At 43.1% G+C, this 19,541-nt stretch overlaps 1 protein-coding gene across 5 annotated transcripts in view; it reads right to left on the bottom strand.

Annotated features, from left to right (window-relative positions):
* RNF220 (ring finger protein 220) overlaps nt 1-19,541 on the bottom strand; it is a 215,850-nt gene that overhangs the window by 27,664 nt on the left and 168,645 nt on the right. For all 5 annotated transcript variants that reach the window (XM_015636627.1, XM_015636630.1, XM_015636629.1 and 2 more), the window contains 4 exons: nt 19,309-19,441; nt 3,400-3,496; nt 2,298-2,384; nt 947-1,002 (listed from right to left, as the gene is read on the bottom strand). In XM_015636627.1, coding sequence (XP_015492113.1) covers nt 947-1,002; nt 2,298-2,384; nt 3,400-3,496; nt 19,309-19,441 — 373 coding nt within the window. The remainder of the gene's footprint in view (nt 1-946; nt 1,003-2,297; nt 2,385-3,399; nt 3,497-19,308; nt 19,442-19,541) is intronic.

The following is a 19,541-nucleotide window of genomic DNA, read 5'->3' as shown; positions in this document are numbered from 1 at the left end:
TACTCCCTTCCCCCACTCCCACTGGCAAGTAGTTATGTCTTGTAGGTACTTTCAAAGCTGGGAATCAAATGCCCAAAGCATGACAGGAACAAAAAAGGGAACAAAATCATTGGGACATGTCTCTTCAGGTCGCTGAGCTTCAGTTTCCTTCCTAAGGGAGCTGGAGCAGCGCTGTCCAGCTCTGGAAATGGATTTGGCATCTACAGCTGGAATGCGCCAGGTTTTATTATTCTCATATTTCCACTAGGTTGCTGCTTACACTTAAAGTGCTGCTGGCATTGAATAAAACTCCCCAGCAGTCAAATGGGTTTAACACTTCCCCCTTCCTTCTCAATCCAATGAGCTTTTAAGTAATGAATGCAAAGGTACATATTCACATTAACTCATTTGCTCTGGAGTCTCAATTATAGGTCTTGGAGTAGGACAGATCCTAGAGTTTCCACTCCAAAGGTGAAGGCTTCAGAGCAGTAGGCTTTTCTTGCTATAGAAAGGCCAGCAAGGACAAGATCTACCAAAATGATACAAGTCTTTAGTATATCTTCTCAAAGAAGGTAAGAAAGCAGTTGAAAAAAAGTAATAGGTGCACCTATGTAGTTTAAACACCCAGCAGCTGAACACCACCATCACATTGATAGGCTCTGCTAGCTCTCTCTGTAATGAAGCAGTTTGCCTTTCAGTGACATGACATCAAGTCACTCCAAACCCTATCTCTATTCACTATACCAGTTAGGGTGGCATTTTTGGGAACTTCCCCAGCTGCCATTATTGACAATTAATTATGCTGTAAAGTTTCAAAAAGATAGTGTGGTTTTATGTGCATACATATCCGATTACACTCTTCAAGAGCATTAACTACTTCTCCTAAGTACTGGCAAGCAGAAGACATGGACTATCTATCTGCCCTCCTGTAGTATATAAATTAACAATTTACAATTTCAACACTCACCGTCACTGGCCCATTTAGAAAACTCTGGCGTTATTCGAGTACTTGGTGTGCCACCACTAAAAGAGAAAAGGACAATATGCTAAAGGTTGAGTACAAAAAAATTTTGCTTCTCAGGAAAAGCTACCCCTTCCACCAACCACTTCTCTCTTAATACTTCTATCCATCAGTCTAAGTTGCAAAATGTGAGCAGATGGCCAGCCAAGTAACACACTCATGCTTCATGGCATCAGTGACACTACGGCATTTCTACAGAAACTCGGCAGAATTTTAAAGTGCTTTTCCAGGCAACACTACCTCTTGTGTTGTAGGGATGGGCAAACAAGTCCAGGAAACATGCAACGAAGAACTTTGTCTAAACAGCAAGACAATATGTTAGGTGCAAGCCACATCAAGGGACTGGATCTCCGGGCCCCAGGTTCTCACTTCTCTCACCAAGCACTAAGTGATAACTGATAACCAAGCATCCTCCTGCTACAATACCAGGGTCCTAGCTGTGAAGGAGCTTCAGCATCTCTGCGTCCCTGTTTTTTGGACTAACATGGTTGGCTAAGTATTGAATAGACCAATGGTTTGGATCCAGTGTGGCAAATGCCACTTTTCTATGGAGTAAAACCTAATTTTGAACTAGTGTTTGCGACAGGCTAAGCAGTAAGAAAACTTCATTTCACTGCTCTATCAATCACTTCAACCTTGACCCCACAGGATCACTCACTGAAAGAGATAGAGGGGTAATTTAAGTCCTGTTTTATGCAGGGCAGAGGGCTTAGAAAGCAATCCTAGCTCCCTGTTAAGACTCATTTTATTTGCCTGGAATACTTCCCCGAGTGCCCTGAATGCTGGCTGCCTGCATTCTCCACATATGTATGTGGGCAGAGCACACATCCTGCCCCAACCCAGAGCTGAATATAGAAAGATTAGTTTGCACACCCCACAACATGTAATTGGATGCAATGAAGTCACACATGAGGTGCCAGACTCCTGCTGCGCCAACCAAGATTCTGATGGCTGCTGTACTGCTAAGAGGCCATATTTCATCATGAAGCAAGATGATACGTAAGGCCTTAGTCCAACACAGTTTCTTCATCACCAGAATTCATCCTCTGCCCAGCACTGTTCAGGGCAAAGATGGCACTGGCTGGGCAGTGGGGTAGCTCAGAGAGGGAGAGTGTACAGGGAGGCTTTACTCAGTAAAGAACAGCTGCACAGGTAGAAATGGAAATCCACCTGTTGGACTATGCTTTTTTGTAAGTCTCTTGTTGCAACCTTTGCACTCAAGTGAAAAGGTATTTTCCACAATCTGAGACTCCCCAAAAGTCATGAATGCAGTAATTTAGAAAGGCATGATACTTACTTTAAAACAGCACCTCGGAGCGCCTCCCTTTCTTTGGCTTCACCTGGCTCTTCTCCAGTGCAAGGGATAATGTCTGCCTCTGTGTACCTGAGCACAAAGGGTTAAGGAACATAGAGTCCTGCTGCAGACAGTGGGAAAGCTTTTGAGATGGTTAGGACACTGGCTGGGACATAAAACAAACTAATTCCAATTGGGAACACCTCAAAAAAAAAGAGGGGTTGGTATCCACAAAGGGGCCTGCTTTTAAATTCTGGATTAAAGTTTTGTTTTAGGTGGAAAAAAAGAAATCTTTTGATAGTAACACGATTCCACAGCTTCTTGGAAAGGGAAAACCAGTTCCCGAACCCATGCAAACCTAACCTGCTCAATTTCACAGATTCCATTTGAAGTATAGAGTTCTTTTACCAGTGTAGGGTTGGAGCTTCAATCCTAAAGGCTGGTACAGATTTCAATAAAACCTAATTCTTTAGCTATACATTGCCCCTCATCACAGCTAAGGCAGTGTCTGTCTCATGCCCTTGCAGGAATTCTTCCTTGATGCCTATTATAACTGCTGTGGGGCAGAAGTCTGCTCATAGCTCTCCCAGAGCTGTGCCCAAAAAGTCTGCTCCCAGATGGAGAAGTTCTCAAAATCTGCCTTTAATGATAGTTCTGCCTATGAACTGTCTAAGGAAAAGGGAAAAAAAAAAAAAAATCAAATCTCTCTGAGTGGAAGGTGAATACTGCTTACTGCACAAACCCCTTGAAAACAAAAGGGTGTCTTGTGGAAAATAAACTCAATTCCTACCCATGAAGTAAGAAAAGCTATCAATATAGAACAAACCACAAACCCAGATGGAAGAAACAGACTGTTTACAAAACAGAATAGAGAAACTCTAATCCTCTGCAATGTCTCCGATAGACTTCAAGCAGGTTGGAAGTAGTGCTGTATCAACAGCAGGATCTCAAAGGCTGCAATGGGGAACCCCTCCTAGTTCAAATAACACAGTAACTGAAGAAGGCTGTGTCACTTCCAGTAGGGCTGGACATGGATTATCCACCATTTCCCAGGGCAGATGCACCTCTAGGTTCCCTCTCAGTAAGAGCCTTTCAAAAACGATACTGTGGTTTCCCGTATTCAAGTGTGTCGTCTCCATCCACATCCAGGTCAGCATCACTGTCTGGATTCTCTTTCCCGCTGCACATGATAAACCCAGAACCTGAAAGAAAATAAAACACATGGATGAGCATCTGAATTGGAAATGAAGTGTAGGAGATCTCCCAAGAAAGGTGCTACAGCACAAGTTTGCAGGCTGTCCTTTACTCTTAACAGTCTCATAAAAGTTGCCCTCTCCAAAGACTGCACAAGAACATTCACAGAAATGCTCTAACTTCCTAGATTTTATGCTCTAAATGCCCCCAACATTGAAAATGGAACATTCTTGGCTTTTAGCTCTCCACATGAATTATTTTGGAATTGAAGTCACTGTATGGGTCTCTCTCAAAGGCAGAAAAAGCAATGAAGCTAAATAGGAAAGACTTATTTTTCACAGAAATAGTTAATGCAAAATCCACACTACTAGCAGGTAAGAGAAGGCCACAAGGACATTCTGAATTACTTCTTAAATCTGATGCAGAGGGCAGGCAGAGGCTAAAATACAATTAGAAACATCTTTTCCATTTTAAAATACATTTAGTCACTGCTTAGATTTTTGAAATTTAAAACATTTAAGAACAGCAAACCTGTTTCTACAAGAGGAGAAAAAAATCTAACTTCGGTCATTAACAGCTCCTTACAAGCACTCATATGACCAAATTGCAATGCAACTCATCAAGAGTTCTGCTCTTCCAGCACAGGTGGATCAGGCACACATCCAGCCCCAACTCCAGCAAGAAACAACCACTTACAGTTCCACCTGAGGCTGACTATTCACCAATTCCCACTTTCTAACAATTTATACATTTACTTTGGTCCCAAGCATTTTGTAAACTGCAACCAGACTTTTTTAAATTTAATCTGCACAAACACCTATAAAGATGAACCTTCACATGGTATTTTCTGCCCAGGGTTTATTAATAGAAGAGAAACTACAGAAGGCATATTTACTCTTCATGAGAGCTAACACTGAATTATGCTCTCTCCTATAAGACTGGATATTAAGCAAAGACCTCCTGAACCCTGGGGTGTTGGTTGCAAGGTTCCCATTTGTGTTCAATTGTGCAACAGATCTAAGCTGTTTGGGTACATTAGCTATGCAGACAGAAATGTACTCACTGCAGCTGCCTCCAGTATGCTCCTTCACTTAACACCCCTGTCCAGAGCTGGACACCTGGCTCAGACAAAGGTACCTGCTGGAGCCTGCAGGACCTGGCACATCCAGAGGGCTGGTGACCTAGGTCTGTGGTAGACCAAAGAACACGTCCCAACTTCACGGACTGAAAGAGTAAGGTAGATGTCACCTTGGCCTCACACCAATGCCCCAAAATGACTACATTCCTGTACTGTGATTGTGGTTCAAAATGCAGAATACAGGCTAAAATTATTGTAGAAGCACTGAATATTATATGCATGTCTGAAGAATGAGGACATTGCAAAACATTAGGACAGACTTTTCAGGCCTTCAGATGTCTGAGTCTGTTCATCCCACTGGGTTCTCACCAGCACACTTAACATAAGCCCAGAAGAGTGAACTATATTTCTAATGGTCTGCATCTGTGCAGACAGCAGGGCAAAGTAAAGGTCTCATTTCCAAGGATACTATGCAGACACAGCTCTCTACTGTCGCTCTCAAGGAATGGGTGCTCTCACCGATTCATTAAGCCCCCAATAAAATTTGTTTATATGGATTTGATATTTCTCTTCCCTGAATATCAAGAAGGTCCTTAACGAGTGACAACTGTAGCATGACAATGATTTTAAGACTAACCTTTCCCTAGAAGCATAAACTACCTTTTACTTCAAAGTAATTGCCAGCCTTAATTTTTAGCAGAGGTAACACAACTAGAACCAACAATGCAGCACCCACATCTGTGCCAGGTACTGTGGGAGCCGTGGCTGTAGGTCAGCCCCATGGTGTCACTGGGGCAGCCCTTCTCCAGCAGACCCCTTTCAGAGTGTTTCTGAATATACATACTGGCTGCACACTGCCAGCCAACACGTGTCACAAGCTGCCTCCTCTTGCTGCAATGGCTCATCCAGTAAATCTTGACTCATTCAGTTCATCACAATGTTTGGGAGAAGATTTAGAGGGGTAAGAGAGACCTGTCAAAAAAGCTGGATAGTCTTTCAAAGCTGCTTTAAAAGTCAAGAGTGGGCGATGGGGTGGTAATTTATAGGTATGGCATTTAACCTGCAGTAACACCATCCCCTGCACCTGGCATTACTTTAGCCCATCACTTCTCAAAGGCCATAAACTTTGGACACACAGGTCTTCATTTTTCTTGTAGCTGTGGGAGACACAAATCATGCAAAGCTGGAGCTGTGACTTGGCCAGTCCCAGGAGATGATCTGAACATTAGCCAGACAATGAATACTCAGAGCAAGTGCCTTGGTGGGGGGGAAGGTGGCCAAATGAGTGGACATAAGTGGAACCACCCCCCGTGTTACTATCCTCTGCAAGGATGCCAAGCACACAGCAGATGTGCACCTTTCCATCAATTTTGTTTCCAAGTGACTCAAGCAAACTGGTGGTTTATGGCTAGAGCTTAAGATGAGAAGATCTTACTGCAATACAGTTTACAAATATTAAGGCACCTTGACTTCAGAATCCTTGTGTCCTTGCTCTCAAGACCTTTGTATTTAAGAAAATCCCTTTTAAGTCTGGAAGGAAAATATTCCAGAGCTTTGGCTGAATATAGCTCTACTGCCTAGCTGCACTGCCAGCAGACTACTACACATCCTAAACAGGGAGTGTACAAGGGGAGAGTTTGGACAGTATGTGTTATGATGGCAAATACACACTGGGATGATCTGAGAGAGCCTTTCAGTCAGAGAGGACGACACTGCAGAGAAGTTCATAGGTTAAAATGAGGGGCAAGGGAAAGGTAAATTTTCTTTTCTGATCAAACAAGGACTCCCAGACGGACACCTGAACTAAGGTACAATCAGGTGATCCAACTCTGTTTTTCATTTTATACAGAATTTTTTTATGTGACCAAGTGCAGTCCACTGCAACATGGCAAAAAACCAATGACTTAGAAACTATGCTAAACAAAGTAACCTCCATGAATCCAAAAAATACTCTGAATATAACTTGTGCTATCAGTTTTAGGACTTCAGAAGCTACTTTAAATAAAAAGGAAAAACAAAAGCCACAAAATATGTTTCTGATGCAAATCAATAATCTCTATAAATCTCACTACTGCTCCTGCACACAACAAAACACAAAAAAATGGGATGCGAAGCTTGGCCCAGCATCACCTGGGGAACAAACAGCTTGCAACTGGCATCCTGTAATACCTTTTCATTCTGCAGCAGGGATTTTGAGGCCAGTTCCAGCAAGATCGGGTCTGGTGCCACAATTTCAACCTGACCCTCCTTGTCTAACTTCCTGGGGTTGCTTCCATGCACAAAGCCAGTGAAAACACCCACGCAGCTGTTCAAATATTTGACGTCTGAACTGCTTGACATTATTCATTCATCTCAGGCTCATTCAAACCAGATTTCTGGACAAGTGCTGTTATAAATGGATTAAGAAGACCACTAAATGCAAGGAAGGCCCAAAAGGATCACACCTGCTTCTCACTAACTCAGCCCAAATGTAAAGAGGGCTCACAACTTCCAGCTCCTGCTGGTGGTGTACACTGCCATCCTGGAGAAAGGAAAACGTGAAATGGAGTGCAGAGGACAGGAGCTTCCAGAAGACCCCCTACCAACTCCATTTGGGTGATCTGCAATTCAGTAGTGTGCACTGAGAACAGTGAAGGGTTCCTCCAGCAAGGCTCTGCTTCTGAAGGTCACACAATAATTCACAGCCACCAGCAACACTGCCTAGAGTAGAGACCTCTAAAGCCAGTGTGTTACCCAGAGGTCAATGCTCTGGACCAGAACTTTATTCCCACGTGTTAAAGTGAAATCCAACAACTGAATGTTAACTTGTGAGTTTTACCTAAGAATTCATAAGAGACTGGTCTGTTATTCACAGAAACAGCTGCTACTCTTAGGAGTCACTCAAGGCCTGAGGAATGTAATTCCACATATGAATTTAAAAATGCTGCTTTTAGATGAAAAGAAGAACAAACCCAGTGCAGACTCTCCTATACCCTTCCTGGACCTTGTTGAGATTTTTTTGCTCTTGCTGTGCATTTGGTAGGAGGCAACCCCTTGTCATATGCTGCCAGCCCCAATACAATTAGCCTCCTGATGCTAAAGCAGTACAATTCTCTGACAGTCTTAATCCCAGCTGCCTCCTTAAGGACCAGACAAACAGGAGTGAACAGGCAGGTCAGAAGCTGGGGCCATTAAGCAGAGAAAAAACAAAGTTACAGCTCTGTCTCCAATCCCCATTGCTCTTGTAGCCAGGTGCTCTGACAAGCAATTCCAGCACTGGTATTGAGTGGCACCTCTATAAACCCTGTGACAGTTTGGGAGACAAACTCGCCCATCAATCAGAATGTACCTATCAACATCACTTACATAGCACTGTGTACACAGCTTTCTTTGCTTGGGCTGGTCTCAGAGCAGTCTGCCTGAGCACCAATTCTAGTTACTTTCTGAAAAATTTAGGTACTCTATACAAGCAACAGTGTTTCTGAAAAACTGACTCAGTGGTCAGGAAAACAGGAAAAATTTGCATGCCTCTTAACTACTGCCATGTTTAAGCACTGGCAGGCTACAGTAATCAGCTGAGCTTGAAGGTGAAAACACTTCCCATTCTTTCCATGTACCTATTAATAATGTCTGTAGATAAATCTCACCAGAAATCCTTTCCTTCCCTGTTTTGTAAGGTATCATAGCACTTTTCTTTCTCTTAAGTTGTCCCCTATGCCTAAGCATCCTCTCTGACGTCTGCACAGCTTCTCAAATCTCACTTCCTTTGTGCAGTCCTCCTGATGAGTGGTCACCTGAACAACTGTCTGGTGAATGGTGGCCCAGGTTAAGTTCAAGAGTTATTAACATGATATATAAGCAGACTCACAGAACAGATAAAAAGACTTCACATTCAAGTCCCTCCTTTTCTCCATCAAACTCAGCAGCAGATGGTCCAAGTGACAACATACGCTGCTTCAGGTGCTGACAGCACTGCTGGCTCCTGCACAGGCACGAGCTCACATGGGGACTGGCAGTCTTAGGGGTAGAATGGTAACACAATCAGACCACTGCACACCAAAACAACCCCAGCCTAATTTCATGAGCACAGGTAGGAAAGCACAGAGCTACTGTGCCCAACCTCTGCCCCTCAACTCCTACCTAGACAGATTAGTTTTGGTGACCAGTTGTTCTGTATATATTTAATTATATGTTTATATTTAATTATCATGCCAAAGAAAGACAGGGAAGAAAACCACGATGTCAGTATTATTTGCACTACCACTGTGAATGCAGCTACTAGATATTGCTCATGCAGAGGATCAAACTCATCTGGATGACTAATATTTCTCCAGTTTGGCCAAGGAATGGGAGTGTGTGTGTGAAATCTATACTGGAAATATTCTAGAAATCCCAAATTTTGTGTAAATTCCAAAAATGTTTCTAAATTCAAATCCATCTCAGAGGCATAGAGCTCTACTGGGGCCTATTTTGGCTGGGAAGCAGCATTCATTCTGTTTGCAGGTAGTATACATGTGCTCAGGAAAGAAGAAGAAATGCCTCCTATAAATCTCCAGAATTGCAGCCTTTGCTAATTACACTCCTTGCAGTGACCCCCTTCTGAACAACCTTCCTTTCCAGCACGTTCACTCTATTTTCTTATTGAAATGTCATTTATTGCCTTCTTGAAGAGTAAAAACAATGAAGGCAATAAAAGTAGTTTATGCAGACTCACGTCCAGGCCACACATACTTCCAAGAATGGCTCTAAACTGGGTTTATTTCATCTTCTGCTGAAGTATCCCAAACTAGTACTAAGAGGATAAGGTGGCATGGATGCCATTTTATTGCAAGAGACATCTGGGAAGACAGAGATAGCCACTAAAAATTCTTGAAAACAAGAGGAAGGCAAAGATGAGGCCATGTTGAACACAGGTCTTTCCACAGATCCATAATGCCTCCCGAGACTTATTTTTCAACAGGGAAATTGTTCCCCCACTTTTTCTTAGAAGCAACAGGGATAGAATAGTTCTGGTGATGTTCCCAGCCTGTTGCAGAAAAAAAATTAAATTTAGAAGCCAAGAAAAGCTGCTTACGAAACAAGGCTTTTATTTCTCTGAAGCCAGAACCATTTAAAGCTAAATGGTGATTTACCTGGAAAACTGACACCCAACTGCGTTGTTACAGCACACACCTGAAACAGCAGATGCATCCATCTGATGCTGTCTATTAGCTCTCACAGAGGCACAAATGGGCTGTCAGAGACCTGACTGCTTACCAGTGTGGATGCTTACAGGGATCTTTGCTAACAGCTCACAGAAACAGCTGCCTTTAAGGCAAGGGGCCATATACTTTTATGACCATTACCATAATTTTGCAGCAGCATGCTGAACAAAGGGCAGGCAAGCACTGCTGTACAGGGTAAGAGCCTGCTGCTGCAAGGCTCAGGAAGAGGCTTCCCCACCCCTTGCAGCATTGAGGAGTATTCCAGAGATGTTTTTATGCTTCCTGTAACCCATCAGGTACAGACTATGGCTGCAGAGGGGAAAACACACTCGGACCAGACCAAAGGTCTCATCTGGTTTGGCAATTCATGGCTGCCTCGTAGAGCCTCGTGCCAATGTGATACAAGAAGGTGAGAAGAGCCTCAAGTCTATTTCAAATGCTGCTCTTCAAAACCTGGAGCTGAAGTACAAAAGCAGCAGCAACAGCCATGGTCTCTGCAGCTACAGCTCATTTTCTACAGTTAGAGAAAGGTGGATCTGAAAGCTTTTGTTCCCCTGGGGAGAGGGTGGAAACAAACAAAAAAGGAAGAGGGAGAATTAAAGTAATCTTGAATCACTAAGCAGATTCACATCACTGGATCAATAAGCACCACTGACAGGGATCACAGGAATGTCGCAACTTTGCCAATAATAAAGCAGCACAGCAGAGCTCGGAGGATGACTTTTCTAAGGCAGCCGAGCATGAAGCAGCAAGGCTGGTGAACAGCTGAAAGTGACACCCTGGCTTACAGTGCGCTGCTGCCAGTGGCGGGGCTCAATGCAGTTTGCTTTAAATAATGATGACCACAGAGATTGTATTCATGGGGGAAAGACAACCAAGGACTGGAAAACCAAGGGCTAAATTTCATAGGCCAAACACATGTACTGTTCCTCCCAAACTAATTCTTTTCTAGGTTGGAAAGAAGAAAGAAAAATCAGTGCTAATTTAATCAATTGATCAGTCTATTGATTGCAAAACTGGAGCTGCTAGTTAGCCATGTGCTGCAATGCCCTCAACTCTGAAACCACAAAACACACCATTGATTTCTTCCCTTCCAGCTCCAAAACAAGAAATAAAACCAGGCTTTCATGGAAAAACAACTTCCTCGTCCAGTGAGAAGATGCAAGCAAAGAAGAGAGGCCAGGAAACAGGGACAGCCGCATCTTGTGAGGTTCAAACTGAAATTAGTTACAGATGCAGTCACAGTGTCTTGTGTAAACTCTATCGATTGGGTGGCTGACAGTCTTGGGAGCCTCCATAGTAGGACAATCAATCCGGCTGCAGTGTCACCTGCCACTTTGCTGAACAGTTGACAATGCAATTATCCAGTGTGGAGGCAGGGAGTTGGCGTGTGTCAAACGCAGTTAGCCACTTTCCGGGCACTACTCGATAATGCGTTTCACCGCCGCGTGTAGGAGACGACACGCGGAGACAGGAGCTGTTTAGAGCCATTGAGACCTGTGCTCCCTTTTTCCTTTAGAAACATCTCACTGCCCCTGACTTAACAACTGTATTCTAAAATGCTATTAAAATCACGTCAATCAACTATTGTGTGCTTAAAGCTCAAGTTTGACCTGAGTGTCCAAGAAGTAGGTTGCAGTTCTAGGAAAATTGCAGAGCCTTGAGGGAAAAAATTAAAAATTTATCAGATTATTATCTTAAAGCCTGGGATTTTCAAAACCACAGCTAGCAGACCAGTAGAAAACTGGACTGCAGAACTAATGTCTGAGATATACAAAACCTGAAGTTTAAATGAACTGTCAACTGAAACCCAGTCTACTTCAAAAAAATGAGTAGTTTTAGGCGCTCTACCTGCTCCCTTACTCCCCCTGCTAATATTCATGGTGTTACAACTGCTTTTCTGTTTTTTTCCCCACCTCCTTCTTCTAGGAAGGGATTGACAGATGTCCATTTTCATCCCCCAACTACAACACATAATACTGTAAAATGGAGAGAATTCCACTTCTTCCTGCAGAAAACTTTTCCTATTTAGAACGGCTGTTGGTGTTACATAAATCAACCATCAAGGTTTAGTTAATCGTGCTCCTTTCAGCTAATGCATTCTAGCAGTTTGAACATAAAAGTTAGATTTTTATATTTTTGTATGCATTCAAGTTAACAAAAATGTACAATCAGCAATGAGAAATTTTAATGGCTACCCTCATCAATTTATTTTTTCCCAGTTAAAATTATTTTTACTTTGCTAAGTCCTATTGATTACTTTGTGTTCCAAAATGAACAAAATGGTGTTCCTTGAAGAATTATGTAAACTTCAAACACACGTGACATTGGGCATCAATTACATGGCAGGTCATGCTGTGTTTTATATGTAAGGCAGGAGGTTTTTTCTTCTTAAATCACATACTATTCTAATATGCTTTTCTGGCTCTCTAGAGCCAACTTATGATATTAATATATATGACAATACTTAAGAGATATTTATTAACCACAGAATCTGTCAAATTCTATATGCAGACACAAACTACAGAGAAAGAATCAGGTGCAGCCCATGTGATTACTGTATCTAACACTATGCAAACAGACTTTGTTAGCATTTTTAGATCAAGCATTACCTTATGGGCAAGTATTTGCTTTCAAATGAGAGGTGCAAATGTTAAGAGGTGGTTGGCCTACTCCATCAGACCAGTCCAAATTACTATGCTCTTGCAATGGAGGGATTACCAGGATTGCCACTTTTACAGAAAGGCTGAGTTAAGGGATATAAGTGCTCTGGAGCTCAGCAGCCCACTAGAAGGGGCATGAGGCACAGACTAAGCACTTGAGAAACATGAAATTTATACATCTTGCCCACTTGGAAGCTTACAGCAGGTGGAAGTGACCAGCAGAAGGTAGCAACCCAAACATAGGAAGGATAAAATTCACAGACTGAGGTGCTGGGAAAGATGCTCAGATGTACAGACACATTCACCTTAGAGAGAGACACTGATACTGGAAACATGGCAGAGAAATGCACTGAACAGAGCTCTTGCTAAATGGAAGGAAGATTAAGAATTTCATTTCAGCAAAGATTCCCTGTGCTCTTGCATCCAAGCTGAAGTTTGCTTCAGCCTGCAGGGTAAAAGGAATGAATTCTGGCTCATCTACACAGCAGTAGCAAAGAGGATTCTAGTTACTACAGCATTCTTCCAAAAGGCCTAAATATGCCAGTGACATCTTCCATTTCCAACAGTGTTTCTTAAGAGAAGTCACACATTTACTTTTCAGCTTTCCATGCTTTTGCTGCATTTGAATAAATCAGTTTATACCCTCTTATCAGTATAACCTTAAATGCAGCCTGAATCTCCTGACATGGAAAAAAAGGAAGTCTCCTTGCCTCTTGCAACTTTACTGTATGTCTCATTATATTTTATCTGAAAAAGAGGGCACAGCTGGATACTAAGTAAGATTCTAAAGCAAGACTTAGAAGGTTTGTCGCCAGCTCTGCTACTATCTTTATAACCCTAGAGAAGACGCTTCTCCATGCTTCAGTTTGCACATACATGTCAAACACAGATTTTAAGAGTTTTGTTGCAGAGGTCCATTTTCATGAAATTGCACAGAGAAGCACAAGTGAATTTTCCTTCTCTGTTTGAAGCTTTCTGCCAGGCAGTTACCAGACCCAAGCAGTCACTGTAATCACAAAAACCTGTTGTTAAGGTAAGAGAACTAAAAAGTATGTATTTAGATTCTGAAGTCAGGACCTTGCACATGCATGAATGATTCTAATGCTGCAGGGATTTAGAAGGAGAACGAACTGGAGAAGCATACAGCTACTGCCCCAATGCTCTTTCTGGGACAACCAACCCACACTGGACAAAGGCTGGCCTACACACTTGCTGCTCAGACTGAAGCAGGTCTTGATTCTGTGTTGATAGAAAGCTGGTAGTGGGAGGACTGCAGCCATTTGCTAGAAACTTTTAAACATTTTAATACAGTCCTACTTTCCAGGCAGCTGCCCTAATTGTACACGATATGAGATCCAATGCAAATGGACATCCAAGGATAACTGTAGTTTGTTACAGCTTATAAAGGCTTTACCAAGTCCCTCTATGCATACACTCAGTTGTGCTGTTCTTTTCCCTTGGTAAGACATTAGCAAATAGATCCAAGCCCTTTGCTAGCTTGGAAGAAGGGCAGCATGGAGAAATAAAAAGAAATACCAGAAAAATAAAGAGAAACTTTAGAGTTAAGTAATCCCTGTGTGTTTCTCCTTCTTCAAGAGTATCACAATCTATCAGACAGATCCTTGTCATGTAGATCTTTCTTAGAAAGTATCCTTCCCTGAAAATGCCCTGCTTGCCATTTTAACATTTTCAAAGTCTTTCTCTCCTCTGTGTTATTTTTGATGCAACTGATCTGCCGAAGCAAAAGAAACTAGAAGAGCAGTGGTGACTAGCTTGCTATTGCACCTAGAGGAAGGCTTTTTGGTGGGGGAGCTAGAGGGGGGAAGAGGAGGACGGGGCGGGTGGAGAGAACTTAGCTACAATTCTTCAATTCTTTCATATCTAAAGAGGACAGCAATCTCTGTTCTATCAGACCGCACGGTTTGTGCTTTAAATGGTACTTGCTGCCAGCTTGCTTTCCCTGTCTCTCTCCCTTTGAAGCAGACTGGACAGCTTCCTCAAGCTGGCGTTATCACTCCCTCTAACCACTCTTGGCAGGCAATCTAATTCCCCCTGAAAAGGTCACCGCCATTTTAACTGCCTTTCAATCACATTAAGCACGCTGCCGCTCGTGCTCAGAGCAGTGCGCCCGCAGCTCTCCTGACTGAGGTGCGATCGATAAACTGACATCCCGCCCAACACCCAGCTCCCCAACAGCCCCAGCCGTGCTCTCCTCCAGCCCCTCTCCCGGGCAAGCTGCCTCCCGGAACGGACGGGAAGAGACCAAGCGACAAAATCCTCTCCTCAAATCTGAGGCAGCAGAAGGGAACTGCTAACCTGGCATTTACTAATCTTTGTCCCATCTGTTAAGAAACAGAAGGGTGCAAGCATCCCCCACCCCCCCGCCTTCCTTAGACCTACAGAGGCAGCATCTTCACAGGACAGTTTGCTTAGGCACCAGTCCAGACACCTTTGAAGCTGTGTTACAAAGAACAAGCCTCCCTCAAGCTTCCCTCAATGCAATCATTACCGTTATCTCTCCCCCCGAGCTGCTTTTTTTTTTGCAGTTACGAGTTATGTGTTCCACCCATCGATCCCTGTGTAAGACACTGTTTTAAGTCCTCTTGCCTTTTGACTGTGCTAAGCCGTTTAAGAGATGACAGCAGCTTCTATCAGTGTGAAGCTGATGTGATTCTTTTCAGATAAAGCACTTTTTTTCCACTTCCCCCCCCTCCCTTCCCTTCTTTCAAGTAAGAAACATACACACAAAAAGAGACACTGAATCTTTCAAAGAAAAAAAAACCTTTTGAACTTCCCTTAGGAATTCTTTAAAGGGATAACCTTACAGTGTAAACACCGAGGGTAACGTGCATCCATTCTGGACTGGAATAGAAGAATTGCTACAAATATGTTGAGCATTAAAAAAAACCCAACAAACCCCACATCAGAGAGGAAGCTACTTGACGCTTTCACTTGAGAAGACTTGTTGGCATCCTAAACACAGAAACTCATTAAAGATGGCATGAAATAATCCCCTGCAACAAAGAGCTTCAGAGAGAGATGATTCAGAGACATGGGGAGAGATAGTTACTGAATGTTCAGGTATTTCAAGAGAAATTTTAGTCTTGTGACACTGTACTGAGGCAGGGGAATATTTGATTATTTTATCTGTATGGTTTTACACTTTGAAGTACAAGCTTGATGTACACGGAGTTTGGTATTTCATGCTGGTATTTTTCTGTACCTACCCCCAAAGAGAACCACAAATTCTCCAACATACCCCTAATTCAAGCAGGACCTCTGCTTAAACAAAGTGGTTCCAAACCCTATATAATTGCCAACAATCTTCATTTACACCCTGCATCCTTCCAGTTTTGGAATGTAAATTGCATGATAGCAAATGATGCTTTAAGAAGTCAGGAGGACAGCTAGAAGTACTAAACATTTCCTGACTGAAATCCTTCACCAAACCAAACAGCTTCAGAGACAACACTCTGATCCCTGCACTTCTCAGGTCATATTCATACTTGCTGCCACAGTCTGTTCTTTCCACCTGCTGCCTCAGGTATGCCAAGCTGTGGCATCCAAGTAGGGTGTGCTTTGGCTCTGCTGCACTAGACCTGACTGGGGGCTTGCAGCTGTAACACCCATAGAGAAGACAAAGAATTTCCAGCTTCTAAGACAGCCCCTCAAGGCCAGAAGAGCAAGTTTTCCCTGCAAGTGCTTTGGAAGCAGAAATCCTGGGAACTTTTTAAGTGAGTGTCAGCTTCTACGTTTTAGACCATCTTCCAGAAAATCCAAACAGTGCTGTTCATTTCCCTGATGTTTCTGTTTTTAAGAAGAAAAACCCCAAGGTCTCTCAATCTTACTCCAACTGAGAATCTGTCAAGATTTTTAATATAATCAGCAAATATTTTTCCTCATATTGAGAGTGATACGAACCTTGTCCACTAACCAAAAACGATAAAAAGAAGCCAGGATCTGTGTTAAGTTTGAGACACTGCTGTAATGCTGCCCCAATGGACTTATGTGCAAGACACACAGCGTCCTGTTCCCCCTTCACCCAGCTGTGACATCTCCTCAAAGCAACACACCATTAAAACCGAAATTAATGAGACACACGGCCATCTATTTTCCCCTCTGGTTTTATGTATTTCCCCATGTCATCTCTTTAGACATTGGTGACATCCCTGTAGCCTGGCAAAAGCTGTCTGGCATTATAAAAGACATTTGATTTCCACATCACTGCTAGTTCTCAGCAAAAGGAACAGAGCCAAATGCAAAGCCTCAGGTGACAGGGGTTAACGAGGGCCTTGCCAACTCCAGACAAAGCAGTTTTAAGCATTAGAAAGCATCTACAAAACGTTGTGCTGTGCTTCAGGGCTGTAAATTAAGAATTCTGTCTGGCAAGAGCCAACACTGGCAGAGAAAGAAGAAAGACAGTCACCTTAAGGTTACCTGGGAGTGCACACAGCAGTCCTGAGTGATGGAGACCCGTGAATGCAGCAGTTAAAGACAACAGGAGAGCCACAAAAGAGAGCGTGAAAAGTATAACTTAATTAAAAATAAATGCAATCAGCCAGCTGTAGGAGATCACCCCAGCTTTGCTTTGGCTTTCCAAATTTTACGAATTCTTGCAGAGTAGGTAGGTACCCTGTACATATTGTCTGGTTAGCCCAAAATACTAGGTAGAAAGTTATTAGGAAAAAATTCCCCTGCTTAGGGAAGGGGACACTTCTCTAGAGCAGCATGGCAGCTGTTGAATCTAGCTGCTAGCAAAGGCATGCTGCAGAGGAGGAAGGCCAGGTGCTAGAGACCTGCCACCTGCTCAGGTATCAGGAGTCCCTTCTTCATCAGTAGTTCTGCCACAAAACACTGCACAGGGAGAATGTTTCTCACTACAAATACTACAGGGAGTTTCCTGTGCTTGTGAGCTGATCTACAGACACCTTTCATCCACTACCACCAAGGGAAGAAATCTAACCCAGAAGTCTTGTCAGCAGGGTGATCATGGAGGGTTTTAGAACTGCATGTAGTTGTAGTCTGCTTTCCTCCTAGACTTCCCATCTTTTTCTGGATCTGTCCATGCAACTCCTGAAGGCGTAACGAAAATCTCCAAAAGGAAAGAAGAGACAGAGCCCTTACTTCATGATGGAAGCAACGCCATCTCTAAGTATGAATGAACTGCACAAGTATCTATTCATGTGTGTGTAGCCATCTGGCAGAGGTTACAGCACTGACTGATGCTATAACCTGTCTAAATTCTGGTGGAGGAAAGCAGGTGATGGATATAGTAACAAGTAACACATTTTAGAATTCCTTAATATAATGAAGAAAATGCAACAAAGAGCAAGTACTTTGTATTTACCTAGCCTAACCACATCAATTACATGCAATTTTCCACCTGAAGCCTCATTTGAAAGAGGGTCTCCACGTAACCTAGGCAATGTGGAAGGTTCAGATCACACTTCAGTGAGTTTACTCAAAAACAACTGGGAACATTTACCAGGCGAAGACAGCACGATGTCCACCAAAGGAAGTGGAAGATCGTGCTCTCCTCAAATGCAGGTATTTGGTGGGATTGAAGGAAGAAACCACGCATGCACAAAAAAGGGGAAGAAATTAACTGAACAGCTTTTTCTAATCAGGATTAGCTGTGACAACAGCAACAGCGGCATATAGACATCCCATACTTCCCTGCTACAGGCTGTAGTGTCTATGCTACATAAACATAGTCTAAGATCTTACATGGTCTCATCAGGCCTCTGCGTGGAGTCATGCACAGCTCTCCATGCAGTCACAAAAAAGTTAGGCTACTGACACAGCATGCAATAGCGTGGGCTTCACTGGGGGTCCTTTAAAGCCCAAAGAAGCTGCTCATTCAACTCTGTGTTCCTGATCATCTGCTCTGCTATAACCCAGCTACAATTTAATTTCAGAAGAAAGCAAGAGGAGATCAGGAGTGCCTGGTTTTAGCTGAGCACATGACTGGCTTTTAAGTCCAACACCCTTATGCAGTAGCCTTTCCCCCTGAGATATTTTAAATTAAAATCCAAGCTGGTATAGGAAGAAATCACATCCCATCCTCTTTATTGAACGAAGAGAGCCAGCATTCCTCCTCTCATTAAGCATGCACTACATGGATTGCTTGCGAGAAACTCTCGTGAGTGCCTGAGGTTCATGCCAACTAACAGTTTAGTAAATCCTCCTCTTTGAGGCCAAAGGGCTGAATGTAAGAAAGGGGCCAGGTTTCTAGCTAAAATTACATTCACCAATAAAGCTCACGAGAGGTCAAATTTTGCCATAACTCACTCTCTCCTTGGTAACTGATTTCCCCGTCACTGGGGAAGGAGCAAAAGAAGGAGGAAAAATAAAATGTGTTTGTCTGAGAGCCCTAAGGGCTTGCAGTGCTGGAGGTGCAGAGCAGGTTCCTGGATTCTCATTTATCAATCTTAAAAGGGATGGAGTGATAAATGCACAACTGGCCCTTTAATATTTTATGCAGGTGCTAAAGCGACTTAGCTGTCACCTCCAATACATCACCAGAGGCTGATACACCAGCTTTCGTCACTCCAGGCTGGGAATTTTTACAATTTCATTTCTATTTCCCTCTGTTCACATATTTCCATGTATTTCTTACTACGTGTGAGACATAAAATGTTATTTTCCCCATATGATCTACTCATTCCCTCTTCAGCCCCATTCCTTAAGAAAGAAATAACCCCATGCTTTGTTCAAGATTTGCACTAATTTTGACTCTCATCATTTAGGAGGGATAAAAAACTGAAATCACTTTACATTCTGGCAAAGGCTGATGATTCTGCCTTTTGTGGAAGGGAAATCCCCACGTCCCTCCCTTTAAAGATAATAACTCCACAGCAGAATGATTTCCAAGTGCCCCTGAAACACTGGCGCACCTCGAAATCCTCCCTCCAGGAGAGTAGTAGCCCGTATCCTCTTCTGTCCGCACCACTCGTACTCTTCAAAGCGGTTGCCGTTCTCGTTCTCGATGTCCACAGAGTCATCCTCAGTCATGCATGAACCTTCTCTCTGCATGGGGTAAAGCAGGGGCAGAGTCTTGAGATGCACGAAATGGCTCTTCAGGGTTCATAACTCATGGTGGGACGGGGAAGAAAAGCTGAACTGCTCC

This window comes from Parus major, chromosome 8, assembly GCF_001522545.3.
Source record: "Parus major isolate Abel chromosome 8, Parus_major1.1, whole genome shotgun sequence".
NCBI lineage: Eukaryota > Metazoa > Chordata > Aves > Passeriformes > Paridae > Parus > Parus major.
Note: the sequence above shows the minus strand (reverse complement) of the source record. Positions and strands in the feature narration are given on the sequence as shown.